The sequence below is a fragment of the Emiliania huxleyi genome, assembly GCF_000372725.1.
Source record: "Emiliania huxleyi CCMP1516 unplaced genomic scaffold EMIHUscaffold_105, whole genome shotgun sequence".
NCBI lineage: Eukaryota > Haptophyta > Isochrysidales > Noelaerhabdaceae > Emiliania > Emiliania huxleyi.
The window spans coordinates 87,228-107,896 of record NW_005202113.1 but is presented as its reverse complement, the minus strand read 5'-3'; the positions used below and the strand labels follow the sequence as shown (position 1 = coordinate 107,896).

The window sequence follows — 20,669 nt, the reverse complement described above, 5'->3', positions numbered from 1 at the left end:
CGAGACGCGAGTCGTGAAGCCCGTGGCGGCGCCCGTTTCTCTTCTGCGCGCTTCACCGCAGCGGGCTGCGGGACGCTCCCGGCTGGTCCCCCACCCTTCCCTCTGGCGGCCTGCCCAATCAGCTCGACTTGCGGTGGTTGCCAGCGGTCAGGCCCTCGAGGTGAGCGAGGCGAGACGCAAGGAGGTGCCGGCGGACCTGAGACGGCGTGGCGGGGGGGTGAGAGGGGTCGCGGGTTGCCCTGATAGCCGTTCGGGGCGCATATCGGCGGGCGCACCTCGGAGAGCAGGACGGTGCTGTCGTGCATCACCATCACGCTCAACGAGAGGAGCGCGGCCCACGTGACCGCGGTGCGCTCCTCGCCCGGCGCGAGGAGGCGAGGCATTGTCGCGCCGATCAGCGCGGCGTGCGGCGCAGCGCGCAGCACGAGGAAGGCGAGCCCCAGACCAAACCCGCCTCCGGGCGGCGCGGGCGGCTGGCCGGTGGCCGCCGGCTCTGGCGCGCGCTTGAGCATGCGCAGCCGGAGAAGGAGTGCGTGCGCCTCGGAGAGCTGCGCAAGGGCGATGGGGAGCAACGCGATGTCGTGGTAGAGCGCCGCCGCCGCGACGACCAGGAAGACGGCCGAGGCGGCGCCCTCGAAAGTGTCGGTGCGGAGCTGGCGGTGACGCACAGCCTCCCAAGCGCGGGCGGCGTTGCAGCCGGCGGCCGATCCGACCACGGCGCGCGCGGCCGCCTGGAGCGGGGCGGGCGGCGACGGGCGCTGCAGCAGCTCGACGAAGCACCGCACCGCGGACGCGACGTCGGGGAGCGACGATGGGGCGGCGGCGGCGCTGCGGGCGGCCTTGGCAGCCGCCCTCGCGGCCCGCGAAGTGACGGCGACGGGCGCGGCGGCTGCGCTGAGGTCCGCCGTCGCCATGGCCGCGATAAGCAGCGCGGCCGAGGAGGCGGCTGTGAGGGCGGCCGCGAGCGCCGCGGTCGCCGCGGCGGCGCGGAAGGGCGCCAAGCCGCAGAAGGCGCGGAGCAGGCCGCAGGCCGAGAGCACGGCGACGAGCGCCGCGGGGACGATGGCCATGTGCGGCTTGGAGGCGACGAGCGCGGCGGTGAGGCCGCCCCACACCAAGAGCAGCGTCGCCGTGAGCGGGTCGACCGGCGTCGGCGCCGCGTCCGTCGGCGGCGGGAGCGGCCGCGGGAGCGGCGATTTGCGGAAGGTGAGCTGGTAGTCGTGGATGAGCTGGTTGGCGAACCCGGCCTCGCAGTAGGCGAAGTAGAACTCGTACATGCGGATGAAGCGGCGCGGGTAGCCGAGCGCCTCGATCTGCCGCGCGCGGGCGGTGAGCCGCTCGCGCCAGAGGCGGAGCGTGATTGCGTAGTCGTCGCCGACGTCGGCTGCGCCGTGCAGCTCGAGGCCGAGGCGGGAGGAGATGGCGGTCATCGCTCCCATCGACGGGAGGTGGCCGCCCGGGAAGATGTGGGTGCGGATGAAGTCGGAGTGCGAGTTGCAGTACGCCTCGTACCGCTCGTCGGGCACTGGGGGCGAGGGGAGTGGGCGGCGCGGGGTTGGGAGGGGCGCCGCCGGGGGCGGGAGGAGGGCGGGGTGGGCGGGTGGGTGGGGGCGTGGGTGGGGGGAGAGGGGGGGCGTGAGCGCACTGGTGATGACTTGGATGGCGGCGAGCCCGCCCGGCTTGAGGGCGCGCGAGACGGCGGCGAAGAAGGTTGGCAGGTGCTCGTGCCCCACCGCCTCGATCATCTCGATCGAGACTACCTTGTCGAACTGGCCGCGCACGTTCCGGTAGTCGCAAAACTCGAAGGTGACGAGGTGCTCCACGTTCGCCTCGCGCGCGCGCTTGCGAGCCTCGGCGAGCTGCTCGCGCGAGATGGTGATGCCCGTCACGCGCACGCCCGCCACCTGCGCCATCCGCACGCCGCAGGCGCCCCAGCCGCACCCGATCTCGAGCACGTGCTCGCCAGGCCGCAGCTGGGCGGCGCGGATCATCGCGTCGATCTTCTCGTACTGCGCCTCCTCGAGGCTGGCCTCCTTGCCGGCCGCGTCGAGGGCCGCCAGCGCGGCGGCGCGCTCGGCCGTGAAGACGGCGGACGAGTACCTGGAGGCGGGCTCGGGCGTGGTGGGAGGCGGCGGGGCGGGGCAGGGGCCGGCGGCGGAATGGGGGCGGCGGCGCACAGCATCGTCTCGTCGAGGATGAGCTTGTAAAAGTCGTTGCCCGCGTCGTAGTGGTACGAGATGTTTCGTGCCGACCCCTCCTCTGTGTTTGAGTTTGCATAGTGCGCGTCGCGCTCGAGGCGCTCGAAGAGCGAGTGGAGCGCGCCGCCGGCCCAGCCGAGGGCGCCGGCCGTCGCCTGGCGCAGCTGCGACGGGCTGCCCGAGTTCGAGCGCGAGAGGAGCAGCAGCAGCTTGAAGACGTCCCCGGCGTAATCGCCGTCCATGTACGCCTCGCCGAGCCCGATGTCCGACTTGCAAACCACCTTTTGGAAGAGGGAGGCGCGCCGCACGCGCACGACCGCCGTCTGCTCGGCCGGCGCGGCGCGGTCGCCGAGCCAGCAGTCGGCCCCGGTCGGCAGGATGAGGCGGATGGCGCCGCCGCGCGAGAGCATCGCGTCGCCGAAGCGGAGGAAGAGGCTGAGGCAGGCGCGCGGGACGAGGCCCACCTTCGCGTCGCACGAGAAGGGCTCCCACGGCACGACCGGCCCGCCGCCGCAGAGCGCCTCGACGGCGCGGACGGCCGAGGCGATCCCGTCCTCGTGGAAGCCGTACCCGCACCACGCGCCTGTGGGCGAGGCTTGAGGGAGGGTCGGCGGAGGGGAGAGGAGGCGCGCGAGGCGGCAGCTGCGCCGCACCGCAAAAGTAGACGCCGCCAGAGCCCTGCAGGCCGCCCACCCGCGCCTGCGCCGCCACCGCCGCGCCGTCAAAGAGCGGGTGCGCGAGCTGCACCCGCCGGACCGTCTTCGCCGCGTCGGGCGGCGAGGGCGGGTTGAGGGTCACGAAGAGGTCCGGCGTGCCGGCGGGCAGGTTCTGCAGCAGGTTGACCCAGTACGAGACGCAGACGGCGGCGGTCGCCTCGTCCGGCCGCTCCGTCTTGATGCAGTTCCACGACGCCCACGTCGCGCGCGCGCGAGGCATCAGCGACGCGTCCGTGTGCACGTACACCTCGTTGGAGCTGTAGCGGATGGCGCCGAGCACCGCCCTCTCTGCCGCGCTCGCGCCGTCGCCCAGCAGGGAGAGCGAGACGTCCGAGTGCGTCGCCAGCACCACCGCGTCGAAGCGGCACTCGCGCGCCTCCCCCGCCACGCGCACCGCGACGCCGCCGCCCTCGCCCGCCGCCACCCGCCGCACCTCCTCCACGCGAGAGCCGGTGCGCACGTCCTTGATGGCCGCCGCCGCCGCCGCGACGTACGCACGCGAGCGGCCCTCGACGACGCGCCACACCGGCCGCTCGAGGATGGAGAGGAGGTGGTGGTTCGACCAGAAGCGGATGAGCGGCACGACGGGGAACTCGAGCGCCTGCGCGTCCGAGCACGACCAGACGGCCGCAGTCATCGGCACAACGTAGCGCTGCACAAACTCGGACGAGTAGCGGCGGCGGGCGAGGTACTTGCCGAGGGTGACGCCCTCCCACGCCTCCGGGCTGCGGAGCACCTCGGGCGCCTGCCGCCCAAAGGCGAGCACGTCCCGCAGCATCCGCCAGTGGGCGGGCGAGGTGGCTGAGCCGGGCGTGGCAAAGATGGCGCCGAGGCCGCGAGAGCCCCACTCAGAGGTGGGTGTGGAGAGGGCGAAGGACATGTCCGACTCGACGGTGTCGATGCCGAGCTGGTCGAAGAAGCCGAACAGGTGCGGGTAGTTGGTCAGGTTGCACACTTGGAAGCCGAGGTCAATCGGGCCCGCGATCTTTGTCTCGACGGTGAGCGCATGGCCGCCGAGGGTCTCCTCAGACTCGAAGAGCGTCACACGCTTGCCCTGCCGCGCGAGGAGCCACGCGGAGGCGAGCCCGCTGATGCCGGATCCGATCACGGCGACCGTCTCCTCGCCGTCAGCAGCGTTCGTCTCGCCGAGCACCGACATGGGTGCCTCTAGTTCTCGGAAAGTTCTTGTTCCCCCGAAGCTTCGAAATCTCATCTGACGAGATTGATGAAAACTCCCTTTAGATCCTCCCAGTCCGGTCTAGTCACCGTGTTCTCCGCGGCGCCGGGCAGAAGCTCCTTCTCTTCTTCAGCCGTTTCATCCAGAGCGAGTGGCGCGACGCGCCCCAAGCCCACCCTTAGCTGGTGCTCGCACGTGGCAGCGGCCCGTCGACACGCTGTCCCATGCCAGACCCGCGGTACCAGATCCCCGAGCAGCTCGTGCACATGCCCGATATAGCACAGCGAATCTCGGACGGCTGGCTAGACCTTGATGCGGTGCGCCAGCTGTGCCGCACGAGCACCGGGAGCCGTGCAGCCTTCATGCCCGTCCTTCAGGCCTGGGAGGTGTGCGTATTCGACAAAGTGCTGCCAGGCTTCTGGGAACCCTCGGGGGTATCGGCTTTGCCCAATGGCCAGGTCTGCGTGGCAGATTGGCTCCACTGCCAATTTCAGATCGTCGATCATTTGCATGCCCCTCACAACCTGCGCAGCCGTCCAATCGTGCGCATGACCGTTGGACCCCAAATCCACCGCACACCGGACCAGCTGGTGGTGCCGACGGACGAGGACGATTTTGTCCCGGACAGACTGGAAGGCGCTAACGCATGCGCTTATGACGGCGAGGGCAATGTGTTCGCAGTTGACCTCAACGGCATGTTGCACAAGTTTCGGCTTGCTGACGGCCAGTTCCTCGGCACAACGATCGAGGCTGAGCACGGCGCCTGGCATATTCATGATCCTGTCGCCGTCGCGTTTGCCAAGGGCCACGTCTATGTTGCCCACAGGGATGAGGGCCAGGGGCATCATAAGATCGAAGTCTTTGCCGCAGACCTGACGCACGTACGCTCGGTCGATTTGGGCGGAACACGGTGCCTGCGAGCGGGGTTTTCTGGGGTTGCGGTGCATGATGACGAGCTCTATGTGCTCCACGGAGTGCTCCACGATACTAGCCCAAGCGAACCGAAGACTGCCATCTCGTGCTTCAGCCTGCAAGGTGAGTTTCGACGCACGGTACTCGGTGGCAACAGTGCCCCCATCACTGCTTTCACCATCGTGCATGACACAATCATCGTCGCACGGTCTAAAAGGACAAAGCAGAAGGTCCCTCACGCGCGTCACACTGGGTGGCTCGACGTACTCACACTGGGCAGAGAGCCGGCTCTGCGGCAGCAGATCGATCTCACTGATCGGTGCTACCCGGGCTGCGACGGCATGTGCTTTGACCCGGAGCTTAGGCTGCTCGTCGCTGCCTGCTGTAGAGAGCCAGAAGGCGCTGGGATCTCAGGAGCTTTGCTTGTGTACCGCGTCGTGTGACAGCCTAGCGCGGCCTCTGAGGGTGGCCCAGGGTGGTTGTTGTGTTGTTGGTTTTGTGCCATGTGTGTGTATACGACCGCTCCACAAGCACACCAAGTGCGAAGTGGAAGTGACGAGAAGTGTGGTGGGGAACTGCGATGTGCGCGAAGAGTGCTCCCTGCAACACGGCGTGGTTCAACACACCGTACACCCGCCCCGCGGGGGCAGCGCCGCAGCGGAGGCTGCCCGCCTCGACGGCCGCCCGCGCGCGCCTCCGCTTGTCTCTCCTCTCTCGCGCGGCCAAGCTTGAGAAGCTCGAGGCGCCCGACGAGCAAGACGCCAACTAGGTAGAGTTTTCCCACACCGCTGACACTCAACGAAAAAGCGAGGACGATGTCGCGGTCAAAATCTGCTACCATCCTACCGCCTACCGGCGCCAACCAGTAGCTGCGCTGCAACCCTCCCCGCGCCGCGCTCAGCCGGCGCGGAAGAGGAACTTGTTGTACAGGATGCCTGTTGACCCGGAGTAGGAGTTGATGTCATCGCGTGACGTCGTGTCGTATTTGAGCCTGGCGGGTGGCAGCGGGTGAGGCGCGCCGTACTGGGCAGCGAGGCAGGGCCGCGGGGGCGTGGAGGTGCGGGGCGGCGGCGGCGGTGGGAGTCGCGCGACGCGGCGGCGGCAGGCGGACGAGGCGGAGGCGGTCTCGCGGCGGGCCGCACCGCTTGCCGAGCTCGAGGAAGCCGGAGAGGGAGGACTCCACCTCCTCGAGTTCCTTGCGCTCCCGGTCGGCCGCCTTGGCCCTGCACGCGGCGTCGAGCTCAGCCACGTGCACGCCGAACGCCGCCGACAGGTCGGGAGCGCTGCCGCCGAGCTTCGCGCCCGCCTCGACCATCGGCTCGGCGAGCGGCTCGAGCACGGACCGCGAAAAGCGGAGGACGTACGCGTCGTCCTCGTTGTTGGGCGGCAGCTTGGCCCGCTGCCGCTCCACCTCCGCAACCTCCTTGATCAGCGACTGCACGCGGGGCAGCACCGTCGCCAGCTTCTGCACCGTGGCCTGCGTCGGCGACTCAAAGAGCGCGTGCGCAGCGCCCGGCCCGGCGGCGAGGCTCCAGCTGCCGGCGAGCAGCGCGGCGCGGCGGCTGACAGCGGCGCCGGCGGGAGGCCCGGCGAGGGCGGCGGCAGCGGCGAGCGTGGAGAGCAGCAGGACCATTACTAGCGAGGGAGCCAAAATTCTTTTTCAATGGGGTCAGAACAAGAAGAACTTTGGTCTTTGAACGTCTTCTCCCGCTCGGCCCCGGTGGTGGTGCCCGCGCCGCCTAGCGCGAACGGCCCCTTCATGTGAATGTGCATGTGCATGTTGTACGGATCATGTGGTCCCCACAGTCGCCGTCGCGGGATCTTCCGTCAAGTGTGTCAATTCTTTCGTTCGGCGCGAAATTTTGGCGAACCGGCCCAGGTCGACACCAGGCACCGTAGGGCATGGCGGCGTGCCGAGAGAGCCTCCGGGCGCTCGGCCTCAATCAGGGCGCGACCCCGGCCGAGATCAAGACCGCCTTTCGCATGCTCGCCAAGACGTGGCACCCGGACAAGCACTCTGGCGCGAGCAAGGCGGCGGCGGAGCAGCGCTTCAAGCAGATTGCGCTGGCGTACGAGACACTGGTGGCCGAGGAGGCGGAAGCTTCCTCCTCCACAGCGCGGGGCGGCGGCCGCGGCGCCGGCCCGCGCCGCAGCCGAGAGCGCGCCTACGAGACGTGGGGCACGAGAGCGCAGTACGGCTCAGCGTCGCGGCCAGGGTACAACCCGTACCAAGGGTACATGGACTTTGGGGCGGACACGCCCGCTGGCGAGGCGCGCGCGCGGACTGAGCGCCGGCGCATGCAGTGGACCCTCGGCTGCGTCGCGACCTTTGTGCTTGGGCTGAGCGCCGTCACGCTCTCGGCGCGGAGAGACAACCGGCGGCTCGAGTCGGGCGAGCTGGTCGAGGCGTATTTCAACCAGGTGACGAGGAGGTGGGAGAAGGCGTCGCCGTCGATGAAGCGCGACCCGCTCCTCTCCACCCTCGTCCACCTCAAATCGCCAGAGGCGCGCCAAAGCCCGCCGCCCACTGCCGCCCCGGCCCGACCCCTTCCCAAGCAGGCGGCAGCGCCCAGCCAAGGCGGCCCACCGGCCCAAAAACCACCGGCCCACCAGCCCCCCTGCCCACCGACCACGCAGGTGGTGTACGGCCACGGCCTCACAGGCTCGGGCGGCCAGCCGCGCCACGCGCCGCGCCGCAGCGCACTCACCATTGACGGGCGCAGAGCGAGCGACGCGTTTCGCGACCGACAGAGCGGCGCGAGGTCGTGACTCTGCCAACTGCTAGGGTGGACCGTGGCCCGCCGCTGGCCTGGGGGGCGAGGAGCGCGAAACCGCCTACCTCTGTTTGCGCTGGGAAGCTTCGTCCACGCGCACACGCGAGAGAACGCAGAGAGCGTTTTCGCGTCCCCGCGACGCGCGAGATTCTCTCGGACTCGCCCGCTGCCCCCCGGGACCCTCTTCTTGTCTTGTGTGATGGATGTCAAGTGTCAACGGTTTTTGTGAGTACTTTTAAGCAGCGGGGGTCTACTGAAATGTAAGAGCTGCGTCCGCAGCCTGCCGCTGGCTCAGACTGAGGCTCTTGCGCCGCATTGCTCTCAAGGCGCTCGTCCGGACATGCACCTCCGGCGCGCCACTCGTCTCTTCCAGCGCCTCCTCTCGCGCAATCCAGCGCCTGGTGCGGAACTTGACGCCGCGCAGCGAGGCGGTCACGACGCCGGCCGCGCTCAGCTCGCGCGGCGTGAGGATCGACACGACCTCGCCCCGCCGTCCAAACCGGCCCGTCCGGCCCGCCATGTGCATGTACGACTCCGGCGAGTCGGGCGCCATCGTGATGAGCACCAGCTCGACCTCCGGCAAGTCGAGCCCGCGGATCGCCGACTCGTGCGCTACCACAAGCGACGCCGACGCCGCCGCCTCGCGCAGCCCTCCGCCTCCGCCTCCGCCTCCGGCCGGCCCATCCCCAACTCCAGGCCACCCTCCGCCCGACCCGCCGCTCGCCCTCGCTCCGCGCCGCCGCCGCGCCCTGACGGCCCATTCCGGCAGCGGCATCGCCTCGTGCGGCGGCCCCTCCCCCTCGAGGGCGGCGAGGCGCTCGCTCAGCGCGCCGGCCGACGGCCCGCCCTCGCCGCGCTCGCCGCCCTCGCCGCGCTCGAGCTCATCGCCGCCGGCGGGCACACCCGCCGCGCGCGCGGTGACGGCGTCGAGCGTCAGCGCCCCCTCGAGGCCCTCCGCCTCCAGCTCGCCCACCACCTGCTCGCTGCGAGACGCGTGAAGGCCAGCCACGGGCCTCGCTCTCCCCGAGGCGCGCTAGCCTGGTCGGCATTGAGCCCGTCCCGCGTGACGAGGAGCGCGAGGGAGGGGCGCAGCTCGCGCATCGCCGCGACGGCCGCCGCAGCCTTGTCCGCCTCGCGGCACACCCAGTGCTGGTGCGCGATCGCGGCGGGGACCGGCACACGCAGGACCCCGCCCCGCACGCCGCGCCCCTCCTCTCGGCCAAGCGCACGCCCGCCGCCCGGCTCAGTGCCCGCCCCAGCCTCGTCCATGTACCTCGCCCAGACCTCGCGCGCCTCGCGCTCGCTCACAGCCGCCGGCGGCGGCCCAATCGGAGGCAGCGCCGGCCGCTCCTGCGACAAGGCGCGTGCGCCGGCGGCGTCGCCGTCTTTCGCCACCACGATCCCGAGCTTGCCGGCCTCGCGGCCGACAACGGCGAGGAGGTCGCGCAGGGCCTTGTGGCTCATCGTCGCGCTGAGCGCCACCACCTGCACGCGACCAAAGCTCGACCGCGGCCGCTCCGCCGACTTGCCGCCGCCCTCAAACTCGCCTCCCTCTCCCTCATCGTCGGCCGCGCCTCCCTCGCCATCGCCGACACCCGCGCCGCGCCCGTGGGACGGGGTGCGGTGCGGCCGCCTGGTGCGCTGCACGAGGAGGCGGAGCGCATTCGGCAGGTCGCTCTGCCGCAGGTAGCGGTCGCGAGACGCGCGCCGCCGCATCGAGCGCCGCAGCTCCAGCCTCGGCGGAAGCGACAGCTGCTCGTCAACCTCGTCAATCACGACCGCACGCAGGTTTGCGCGCAGGGCGGCGCGGGCGCCGGCGCTCGACTCGAGCGTCGGCAGCAGCGCGGCCAGCTGGCCACCCGTCGCGATGAGCACCTCGGCGCGCTGCTCCTCGAGCGCCGCCTCACGCCTCGCCCGGCGCGCCGGCCGGAGGAGCTCAGCGGTGGGGACGCCGTCGACGCGGAGAGCGTCGGCCGCGTCGCGTGTCTGCAGCGCGAGCTGGTGCGACGGCACCACCACGAGCACTTGCCTGGGCACGCCGGGCCGACAGCGCGCGAGCAGCGGCACCAGGCAGGCGAGCGTCTTGCCTGAGCCGGTCTCCGCGTGCACGGCGACGCTCTCGCCGGCAAAGATGCGCGGCGCGGCCGCGCGCTGGATGGCCGACGGGTGGCGCAGGCCAGCGCTCTCCAACCCACGGGCAAGGGCGGCAGGGAGGCGGACGCCGAGTCGTTCCCAGCCCACCATATACTCGAGTATGAAGAAAACACCGCAATCCTCGTGGGGCGAAAATCCGTGTTGTCGCGCCAACAGCCCTTCTTCTCCGTGGTTGTCGCAACAGTGGTGGCGGCGGTGGCGGCGGTGGCGAATCCAGCGCAAGAGGCGAGCTTTTCTCGCGACAACACAACCCGGCCCAAGACGCACAACTCACATGGTGCCATTCCTGGTCTGAGTTCTTCATTTTGGACCCGGCGTATGTCAGACTGGGTTCGGGCTCCATAGCCGGATAGGGTGTGTGAAGCCCACATATGCGGCCACGCGCAGCGAAGCGAAAAATGGGGAAACAATGTACGTAACAGCCACATACACTGAAAGTAGGGGGTAACCTACCTATTATTATGCAGGGTCCGGGCCAAACCAGACATGACGCGCGCATCTGACACCGCCCCCGGCTGACGCCTGCTGAGGCGTCAGCCCCCACGCCGCCCCGCCTCCGGCGTCGCGCAGCGGAGGCGGCGGCGTCTCGACCCGACGCCGCGTGAGGCAGGCGGACTTGCGCTCGCGCCTGAGGCCTGTCTACATATCTGGGAGCTCCAGAGAGAGATTTTTTTAGCAATACCAAACAACTCTAACACTCACACGTCATTTGGGGCAGCCTGGAGCCCTGTTCACGCGCGCGCGCGCGCCGAGTGTCCACAGACCCCTAAGCCCTATCCTGCCAGGAGCAAGGGTAGATTTTTGACCGCGCAAGACATAAAGGGTGGCTAAGGGCTCTGCCTCTGCACGCAAGGCGCCCGCGTCGCAGACGCGGTATCATTGACAAATCTGCAATATACCCCCCACGAACAAAGAGCAAAATCTGAATACCGTGCACAAACTGCGTGATTTCGGCCGTGGACGGGGGCAAGCCTTCAGCTGGTGCCAAGACATCCGTAAAGTTGAAGCCAAGAACGTCCGCCAAATCCGTGCTTTCGGCGCAGCTTGAGGGGAAGCCGCTGATCGAGCCCAGCGTGCCCCCGGCCGCCTCCCGCGCAGCACCGCCGCTGGGGACGACACGCTGCGGAATCGGATCGAGCCCATGGAGGAGGAGGGCGCAGTGTCGGCGAATTGGAGGAGGAGGAGGAGGGCGCAGTCGACGAATGGGAGGAGGAGGGCGCAGTCGGCGTTGGCGTGTCTGACTCAGAGGAGGAGTTGGCGGTGCTCCGGCAACCTAACCTGGTTCAGAAGCTCGCCGCCGTTGTCACTCAACGTGCGTCATGCTTGATCGAGCTTGAGGGAGGAGCTCCGCTAACGATTCGGCCGGCCACCCAACGCTGCCGCCCATACCCGCCACCCACAAAGCGCCTGCTCTACTATCCCGTACCACCCGCTCCACTTTCCACGGACCATGCCCTTGATAGCACTATCACTGCCGCCGTCCAGGTTTTGGACGTGGCAGCTAGACTCGAGGGACTCGGTAGTTGTGACCCCCTTGAGTCTGCCCTGAGTGAGGAGCAGGAGAGAGAGAGCTTTTTGGTGTTGGTGTACGAAATAACGGGACAGGGTGGTTGTTCTCTCTATCTCCTCTTCTAGCTCTTAGCATGAGCTGCGCCCTGTGTCCGACCCCTTTTGCGCAGCAACACTCCCTAAACTTTAGGCCCTCCAAATTCGTGTCGGAGCGTAGCCGTAGGCCGTAGCGGAGTGGGCCCCGAGTTTGAAAAGGGCGACGGACGCTTGCGTCCTAGCCTCCAACAAACGCCAGCGGAAAAAATTCTTTTCACGGGTGCTCCGTCCGCGGGCGCTCTGGCGCAAAGTGCTCCAGTCGCAAGCGTGGACAAACCGCGGGGCTCAAAGCTAGGCAGCGGCTACCCAAAGAGTGCATTGAGGCGTTGAGCGTCTGCTCCAGGAGCGTGCCATGGCCGTCACAAAGGAGACGGTCGTAGAGGCCTACCATCGCATCAAGGCCCACGTGCACCGCACACGAGTATTCACCTGCGATGCGCTGAACAGCCGCGCCTCGGAGGCCGCCGGCACGCCAAAGCAGCTGTTCATGAAGGCAGAACATGAGCAGAAGGTCGGCGCCTTCAAGATCCGGGGCGCCATCAACGCCGTCTCCCTCTCCAAGGCGGATTTCGTGGTGACTCAGAGTAGCGGCAATCACGCGCAGGCCATCGCTCAAGCTTGCAAGGTGCTCAGCAAAACGGCCATCATAGTCATGCCAGAGGACTCTCCCGCCGTCAAGATCAATGCCGTACGGGACACGTATGGCGCGGAGGTGAAATTGTGCAAGCCGACACAGGAGGCCAGGGAGGCGATGTCTGCGGAGGTGGTGGCCGGCATCCGTGCGGAGAAAGGGGAGGAGAAGGCAGAGGAGATCCACCCGAACCAGGACCTACGGGTCATCAATGGCCAGGGCACTATCGGATTGGAGCTCCTAGAGCAGCAGCCAGACATTGATGCCGTGATCTGCTCCATTGGTGGTGGCGGCCTCATCTCCGGCGTCGCCACGTACCTCAAGGCGGTCAAGCCAGAGGTCAAGGTGATCGGCGCAGAGCCGGAGCGGGCAAGGAGCGCTTACATGTCGAAGCAGGAGGGGAAGCTGGTTAAGAACCCACCAAACACGCCGATCGTCACCATCGCCGACTCTGTGAAGAGCAGTCTGGGAGCAAACTCGTACCCAATTGTGGAGAAGCTTGTCGACGACGTCTTCATTGTCACCGAGGACGAGATTGAGGACGCCACCCGCTTCGTGATGGAGCGTGCCAAGCAGGTCATTGAGCCTGGTTGCGGCGTCGCTGTGGCCGTGGCGACATCGAAGGCCTTCTATGAGAAGTACCCAGACGTGAAAAACGTGGCCATCGTCATGTGTGGTGGCAACATCGATCTTGACAACTTGCCCTGGGTGAAACGGCGCCGCATGGACGACAGGTGAGCTCAGAGTCGTGAGAAAGTTTTGCGCGCGTCCCCATGCGCTCGCGTCGTAATGTTAGGACTGGTGATGCGCCATCGGTCGCATACTCGCATTGTATCTGATGCTGCTGCGTTACCACCTTGGTGTTCACGCCCGACGTTCTGGCGCTAAAATTCTTTCACAAAACGTCCGTCCCGTGCGCTCGGAGCGGGGCCACCTTACTGGCCGGTCGTCGATCAGCTATTTGCGGGTGGACGATCGTCTGGAGAAATGAGCGGCCAGCCGATGCTCAAAATCACCATTCCGCCAGGTCTGGGGCCGGGGCAGAAGCTCATGTGCAAGGCGCCGGACGGCCAGCAGCTGCAGGTGACCATCCCGCCAAACGTCAGGCCCGGCCAGCAGATCCAGATTGCGTACAAGCCGCTCGCCGACCAGCCAGCCGCGAGAGGCAGCCAGGGCTCGACGCCCCTCGACGTCGCTCGAATGCGGCAGATTTCGCAAGATAACCGTCAGTCAGCCTCCGCACCTCGCGACTCGACTTCGCAGCCTGAGGCGAGCCCGCCGATGCAGAGGCGCGCCTTCGTCCCTCGTGGATCTGAGATAGCCAGACGACAGCCCGACTCCCTTGCTTGCGGCGCAGGCGAAATGAGGACCCGTACAAGAAGCGGGACCCTCTGCCCGTGTCTGATGGACGACTCCCAGCCAACCAACGGAGTGAGATCTTGGGACTACTTGAGCGGCTCTCTGCCAACGAGACCAGGCCGCGCTGGCCTCTGCGAGCGGCACTTAGCCCATCATCTCTTGAGCGGATACCGGAGCGAGTGCGGTCCCACCCACTTAGACCGCCCTCCCGTCTGCCGCGCAGCAATGTCAAGTTCCGCATCCTGGAGACGGAGGTGAAAACGTCAAAGATGCCGAGCCGCCTGACGCGCGAGCAGGCTGAGGCCCTGCTCCGCTGCTTTGAAGTCCCAATGCGGCGCGTGGACGTACTGGAGCGCTACCTCGAGAAGCGGCTCCAGCCCGCGGCCGCCGCGTGGGCCGAGGAGCTCATGTCGACGCGCGTCACGACCGACGAGATTCGAAATCTGTGCGGCGACCCAATTGAGTAGAGGCACATGGCCCCGGTGATGGCCCAGCGTAGAGAGAAGGCAAGGCTATGATCCGCGGCAGCCCCCTGTTTTCTTGCTATGACTACCGTCTAGCGCTAGTCCACAGCGATATTTCAAGAGTACGCTCCTTTCTTTTCGCTTACAGTAGAGGTGTGGTTTTCAATTATTTCCGCTAGCGCTTCCTCGCAGGACGGCAGGAGTCTGCTTAGGCTCCTGTGGCCTTTTGCGATTCTTGCGGTCAGGGCTGTCTGCCAAGTTTGCCACCGCCCCGGTGCTCCCAGGCACGCGCAGGCCCATGGGCTTCTTCAATCGACGTAGCAAGGACAAAAGCGGCCAACTCATGAGCCTGCGTCAGTCGCTTGTGCCCAAAAACCCGCCCGACGGGGCTCCGTGCAACTATGAGAGCACGATTCGCTCCGGCTTCTTCATCAGGGCCTTCGAGTGCGACACGCTCGAGCGAAAGTTGAGGAAGGACGCGCGCAGAGTAAACATGAGCTTCATCAAGTCCGCTGTGCCGACTGGAACGTTCGTCAAGGAGTTCCGGCAGTGTGCGCTTCAACAGCTGACAAGGCGAGGCGCAGCCACCTCGCTGCTGCGGCACGACCTGCCGACCAGGTCGTACCGCGACACCTTCGGGTTTATGCTCCGCACCAACGCCTCCCAAGTCTCGTGCGCATACGCCTTTGACTCCCACAGGGCACGCCGCTCACCCACTTAGCACGGCCCCACACCCAAAACCCTCGACTACAACCCGTGCCCGCGCCCCCTCCGCCCGAGCAGACATATGGCACGGGGCTCCGTTGTGCAAAGACCGTCGGCGGCAGTATTGAGCAGCACCTCGCGCGCCGGTACCAAGTCGTGACGCAGGCTTGCTCGCGCAAAGGCCACAAGCGCACGTCGGGCGTCAACGCTCAGGCAGAGGACTGGCGGGTCAACTGCTGCTGGGACAATGTCGAGGACGCGGCCGAGGCGCAGCGGCGGTACGTGGAGCTACCCCACAAGAGCATGTGCTCCATCGGCGACGGCCTCAATCAGATGCAGCTCAGCTGGGAGGTCGACGACGTGGTGGGGGTCTACTACGTGCGCCGCGTGGACGAGGAGTTTGCAAAGCTCATCTGGTCCCTCGTGACGGACGTCAAGAAGAGCCGCGCGGAGACGCGACTGGGCGAGGGTGCCAGCGCCGCGCTCCCAAAGCTGGACTATTGCCGGCTTCCGCCCCCCAAGCTGAAGCTGCGCAAGGCTCAGCCGGGCGAGGAGCAGCGGCTGGCAGAGCTCGCCGCGAGCGCCCCGCCTGCGATGGGGATGCTGTCCTCCTGGCTCTCATTTCTGGGGTGAAGCAACCAGAATGCCCGTGTTGCGCGGGCGTCCGTCGCCAGCTTCCACCGCGTGCGTGATCTACTATGTATGTGCCATGATCTATTGAGACGATATTATGTATGTAGTGGATGAAGCTTGAAGGGGGCGTCGACACAAAAGTAACACTTACGGCTTTAACTATCCTTGAAAATGATAGAGAGAGGAGTCATGAGAGCAGAGAGCAGACGCGGCGGGATTTTTTTCTTCCATCCCCGTTTTGCCGCGCCGATTCGACTGGGCAACCCCAACTTCTCGAGGACGGACGTCGACACACACACATGCCAGCGTGCCGGGTCGCCGCCCTCGTGGTCGGCTCCGGGCACGTCCCGAACGCCACACTCCACGCCTCGTACATGCGGGAGTACGTCCTCCTCCCTCTCGCGGCAGAGATCTTCCTCGTCACCGACCCACCTTGCCCTGGAAAGGACGCCTCCACGTCGGTGGCCGTTGTGATGCCGGCGCTGCTCGGCCAGAGCATCGAGGGAGTTGCGGCCTACGACACGTGGGAGGAGGGCACGGTAGCGCTTCTGCAAAACCTCACCGGCGTCAAGCCTCGCACTGTGGCGAGGCCTCCTCGGCCAGCTGGGTGGGTGCAGCCGTACGCTGCAGTGCAGTGGCACCGGCTTCAGGCTGCGTGGGCGCTCATGGAGGAGCGCGAGCGACGGGCACGACGTCAGTTCGAGCTGGTGGTCAAGCTACGGGCCGATTCAGTCCCGCTTCCCAGATGGCGATCCTCCCGCGTGTGCGGTGTCGCCAGAAGCGACCCAGGCAACCCGCGGTTACAGATAAGGACGTCAGCTGATAGACCTGCTCAGCTCACGCACAAGCCTCGCGTCGCATCGCAGGAAGCATCTACGCGGCGACCGACCATGTATTCTGGGGCGCACGCGCCGCGATGCGGACTGCAGCAGGCGCGGGGGCTCTGCGATCGTCGTCCGATTCTGCCCACCAGAGCACTCCGCCAGACGCGCGCATCCCGTCAGCAGGCGTATTTGCTGCGATTGGCTCCCACTTTGAGCGCAGCGGCGTGTGGAACGACACGCAGTTTGCGCCCTTCTCCGTGGACCACTTCCTGCAAAGCGTCGCCGCGTCGAGCGCTTGCTCCTTTGACTGCGAGAGCTGGCGCTTCTTTAGCAAGGCCTCATCCGCTCGACGCTCAACACTCGCTCCACCCACAATCGATCGTCCCTCGCCCCACTCCCCTCCCTCAGATTGGGGAGCTGCCCCTCATTGCGGATGCGCCGCGCACGCCGAGCGTCGGCGCGGACGCCTGGGAGCGCGGCGAGGCGCGGCGCCAGGTGGTGCTCGGAGCGCTGCAACGCATGCTGCGCGAGTGGCGGTACATTGACCCGAGGTGGGCGGGCGCGCCGAGGCTGATGTGGCCGCCCGGCGACCGCACGCACGGGTGTGCTTGTCCCCACTTGTCCCCGCACCCCGAGACGCACCGCGTTCGGGTGGCAGGCGCCGCGCCGATGAGGCCGCTGCGGCTGCGCCACGCCTTCTACAGCGAGCACGCGCTGCTGATGTGGGCGCTCGCCAGCAACGTGAGCATCAAGGAGCTCGCTCTGGGGACGGGGACGAGGTACTACCTCTTCAAGGGGACGATGCTCCACAGGCCGCTGCCCGAGGCTCGCCGCTGCTGCCGCAGGGATCGAACCAGGTGCGGCATGGCCAGCGTCGAGGACCTCGACTGCCGCGACACGCCCTTCCCGCGGGAGCTGCGGCGGCTGATGCTGGAGCAAGAAGCCCCTCTCTGACAGCTATGAAGCCCGCCCCTCTCCGTCAGGGACAGGTACTTGACCTCACACACTAATAAAAACGTGAGTGTTGAGATATAAAACAGTGTCCCCCAACGCTGCTGGTCGCTTGCATCCGGCTGCGCTTGCAACCTTCCGACACATGCGTTTAAGACTGCCACTCCGGCCGGTGCGTCCCTCTCCCAACCCGTCGCGGCGCCGCCTCGGCCACCGTCCGCGCCGGTGGCCTCGCCGGGCGCGCCGCCGGCACTCTCATGCCACCGCCGCCGCCGCCGCCGCTCGGCCCTCGCGCCGCCGCCGCCGCCGCCGCTCCGCGGTCGGCTCCCCTCCCGCCGCCGCCCGCACGCGGCACGCCCAGCGGCATCGACGCAAACTTCTGCACCAGGTCGGTCGAGATGGCCTAGAGAGTGCAGGGTAGTGCTGGTGTGGTGTGCGACGTGGCGCGTCGGCCGTGCCTGCGCCGCGCCTCGGCATGATGCACGCCTCGGAGGCGGCGCAGCGCCGCCGACGCCCACGCCGACGCCTCGGAGCGAGTGCCGTCGGCGGCGGGCTGCGAGAGCTGCAGCAGCACCGCCTCGGTCTCCACGCTCAGATCCTGCAGCCGCAGCGGTCAGCCGTGGGAATGTGAGGGCGTGGCTGGCGGCGGAGCCGCCGTTCGGCACCTGTCGCGTCGCGAGAGCCTCCGCCAGCAGGGCAACCTGCCGCTGGCTCTGAGCGAGGCGAGCGGCCTGCCACTCAGCCGACAGATCGCCACAGTCTCCCGGCAGCGGCGCAAAGACCTGCTTCTGGAGCTCGTCGCGTAGCTCGCGCACCTCGCGGCGGAGGTCACGCTCGCGCTCCTCCGCGGCGGCAGAGTGCGAGTCGGCGGCACCGCGCGCGGCGACCCGACCGCCAACGGGCTGCGACATACGCCAGATGTTTCACAGGTGGATATCATACTTCAGGGCTATACCCTGATACCCTCTTGACACTTGAGAGGATCCGCATTGGGCCCCTAGTGCCTAGAGGATAGGTTGATACCCTCGTGGGCTACCCTCACACCGGACACGACCCTCCTCTTCACACCTCTTCGCGCGCCGGCCGAGACAGACAACGCGCTCGAATGAGCGTCGCGCAGGAGGGAGGCGAGCGCACCACTAAGCAATGCGCTGGGCGAGGAGGGCGGCCGTCGTCGCATTGGACGGCCTGCGGCCGCCAGCCGGGCTAGGCAGCCGGTGCGGCTGCGGCAGCCGCGGGGGAGCGGCCGCGGCCTCGATGACATCGCCTTCCGCCTCGAGCATAATCGCTGAGAGAGTCACCTGGCAACGTTGGTCGTACCGCTGCACCACTTAAATTGGGGGGAAAGCGGAAAAATAAAAAAAAATCCGAAATCAATCCGCCGCCTGCTTTGACGGCTATCACCTATGTAATCCATGATGGGACTGTCCCAGCTCGCTACTGCCTTCTTCAGAAGAGCAAATGATTCGGCGGATAGCGTTGCTCCAGCTGTAGCTGCGACGAGACCATTTCGGTATATGGTTGGTTGGTTGGGCGTGGCGCGCGAACAGCGGAACCGGAAGCGCTAAGAGCGATAATAAACGCGTGCGAGGTGTGAATTGTCGCTTCGCTGCGCGGCCGCCGATGATACTTTGATACCCAGCCGAGATGGGTCCCCACAGAGGCCTAGAGCATACCTTGATACCCCCTCGAGAAGGATACAATGATACTAAACCGAGCTGAAGTACCGAATCCTGTTCTGGCGAACGAAAACAGAATTAGTCCCGCCGTGCAGTCGGGTCCTGTGCGGCATGCACCTCAACCCGAGTATCTTCCTGTGAGGGACGACGAGTCAAATGACTATATGAAGGGCGCACCTACTGCAGCAGGCTGTCCTTCTGCGTGCCGGACACGGTGCCTGCTTACCTCTGGCTCTGCGCAGGAGGCCTCGATGCGGACGAAGGTTGACCATTTCTGTCACCAGGAGGACTGCCCCATTTGCACGGACGACTGAGGCCAAGGGTGTGGAAGAGGATGGTGGAGGCCGCGGCCGCCCCGCGACGCCGAGTCTCTCTCTCTCTCTCTCTCTCTCTCTCTCTCTCTCTCTCTCTCTCTCTCTCTCTCTCTCTCTCTCTCTCTCTCTCTCTCTTTCTCCTCCTCCTCCTCCTCCTCCTCCTCCTTCTCCTCCTCCTCCTCCTTCTCCTCCACGATGCTCGTTGCTCGACACACAAGTTTCTCGAGCGGGGGCGTCGTCGCAACTTCGACTTGCCACGTTCCCAAGGACGCACGACGCAAGGCAGTCAGCCGACCACAACAACACAAGCGAACCATGGGTGCCTGCAGCTCCAAGTCGACCAACATCGCCGACCCGGTGATGCAGCCGGAGCAGATCAGCGCTCCCGCCGACACCGCCGCCGTCGTCGCCACGCCCGAGGTCGCGCCCGCCGAGACGCCCGCCGCCGACGCGGCGGCTGCACCCTCGGCCGTGACGCCCGAGGCGGAGGAGCCCGCTGCAGAGGAGCCCAAGGACGAGGTCGCGGCCGAAGAGAGCGCAGCCGAGGAGGCGCCTGCCGAAGCGGCCGACGAGGTGCCTCCGCCGACCGAGCCGGTCAAGTCGTCCTCCATCTTGGGCCAGGTGGTCGACTACCTCTCGGGCCGCAAGTCTGAGCCTGCTGTCGAGGAGACCGAGGCGGTCGAGACGGCGGAGGCCGACGCGCCGGCGGCGGAGGTGGAGCAGCCGGTCGCACGCGCGCTGACTGGGGCGGTCGATGCGGTCGCCCAGCGCGACGACGCTGAGCAAGAGGAGGCTCGCGTCGAGTGGCGGGCATACACCCTGGCGGCGGGAGAGGCGGGCCTCGCCCGCGAGATGAGCGTCACGCCAGAGGAGCTTGCTGAGGTCGAGGCACGGCTCGCCTACGGCCACGCGGCCGCGGCGGCCGAGGCTGCCGAGACTGCCGAGGTCGCGGCTCCGGAGCCTGCGGCCGAGGCTGCGCCTGAGGCTGCTCCAGAGGCTGCTCCAGAGGCGGCGCCCGAGGCGGCGGTCGAGGCGGCGCCCGCGGTCGCTCCCGAGGAGGAGGAGGAGGGGCCACCGACGCTGATCCAGAAGCTGTCCAAGGCCTTCTCGAGCCTCCTGCCCGCCGCGCCAAAGTGCATGCCCTCCCGCCCCGCGCTTGACGAGGAGCCGGCCGACAGCGACACGCCGGCGCCTGCCGAGCCAGCCGCGGCGCAGTGGGGCACCAAGCGCATCAGCCAGCAGCACTGGAAGTAGAGCTAGAATCGCGCCATTGCGCGGCGCACGGACCAGGTGGGTCGTGGCTATGTTTTATTGAGTTGTACACGCGACGGGTTTCTGAGTCCAAAATATTAAACGTACATCCGAGATCCGTGCGCACATCTAGGCGCGAACACAGTATGGGTACGTCCCCCACATAAACATATGTGTTTCCGTCATAACTCATGAATATGCGCGAGCCATTTCTTATCTCAAGATCTTTTTGTTCTCTGTGATGTGTGAAAACGAGAGGACAGCGTACGCAACGCTTTACGTGACCGAGCGCTCTGTGCACTGTGGCCGCGCCAAACGCCGC

General features: G+C 67.0%; 7 protein-coding genes across 7 annotated transcripts; 4 read left to right on the top strand and 3 right to left on the bottom strand.

Moving 5' to 3' along the window:
* Positions 1-118: 118 nt before the first annotated feature.
* On the bottom strand, positions 119-4,073 carry EMIHUDRAFT_454253 (hypothetical protein; the record flags this gene model as incomplete). The annotated part of the gene is made up of 6 exons (XM_005792707.1): positions 119-154; positions 276-356; positions 1,041-1,525; positions 1,646-2,100; positions 2,178-2,781; positions 2,852-4,073. 6 exons carry the CDS (start codon positions 4,071-4,073, stop codon positions 119-121), a joined length of 2,883 nt encoding a protein of 960 aa, XP_005792764.1.
* A 2,913-nt stretch (positions 4,074-6,986) lies between these two features.
* On the top strand, positions 6,987-7,772 carry EMIHUDRAFT_222770 (hypothetical protein; the record flags this gene model as incomplete). The annotated part of the gene is made up of 2 exons (XM_005792706.1): positions 6,987-7,085; positions 7,176-7,772. 2 exons carry the CDS (start codon positions 6,987-6,989, stop codon positions 7,770-7,772), a joined length of 696 nt encoding a protein of 231 aa, XP_005792763.1.
* A 255-nt stretch (positions 7,773-8,027) lies between these two features.
* EMIHUDRAFT_222769 (hypothetical protein) lies at positions 8,028-11,252 on the bottom strand (the record flags this gene model as incomplete). The annotated part of the gene is made up of 9 exons (XM_005792705.1): positions 8,028-8,389; positions 8,681-8,753; positions 8,846-9,541; positions 9,653-9,961; positions 10,045-10,166; positions 10,438-10,566; positions 10,696-10,771; positions 10,842-11,051; positions 11,244-11,252. 9 exons carry the CDS (start codon positions 11,250-11,252, stop codon positions 8,028-8,030), a joined length of 1,986 nt encoding a protein of 661 aa, XP_005792762.1.
* Positions 11,253-11,888: 636 nt separating this feature from the next.
* On the top strand, positions 11,889-12,905 carry EMIHUDRAFT_69724 (hypothetical protein; the record flags this gene model as incomplete). The annotated part of the gene is made up of 1 exon (XM_005792704.1): positions 11,889-12,905. The coding sequence occupies one exon, from the start codon at positions 11,889-11,891 to the stop codon at positions 12,903-12,905; it is 1,017 nt and encodes a 338-aa protein (XP_005792761.1).
* A 249-nt stretch (positions 12,906-13,154) lies between these two features.
* EMIHUDRAFT_222767 (hypothetical protein) lies at positions 13,155-13,993 on the top strand (the record flags this gene model as incomplete). The annotated part of the gene is made up of 2 exons (XM_005792703.1): positions 13,155-13,396; positions 13,750-13,993. 2 exons carry the CDS (start codon positions 13,155-13,157, stop codon positions 13,991-13,993), a joined length of 486 nt encoding a protein of 161 aa, XP_005792760.1.
* Positions 13,994-18,242: 4,249 nt separating this feature from the next.
* EMIHUDRAFT_222763 (hypothetical protein) lies at positions 18,243-18,520 on the bottom strand (the record flags this gene model as incomplete). The annotated part of the gene is made up of 2 exons (XM_005792702.1): positions 18,243-18,391; positions 18,508-18,520. The coding sequence occupies 2 exons, from the start codon at positions 18,518-18,520 to the stop codon at positions 18,243-18,245; spliced, it is 162 nt and encodes a 53-aa protein (XP_005792759.1).
* An 891-nt stretch (positions 18,521-19,411) lies between these two features.
* On the top strand, positions 19,412-20,350 carry EMIHUDRAFT_108533 (hypothetical protein; the record flags this gene model as incomplete). Its single annotated transcript, XM_005792701.1, has 1 exon — positions 19,412-20,350. The coding sequence occupies one exon, from the start codon at positions 19,412-19,414 to the stop codon at positions 20,348-20,350; it is 939 nt and encodes a 312-aa protein (XP_005792758.1).
* Between the last annotated feature and the right edge of the window lie 319 nt (positions 20,351-20,669).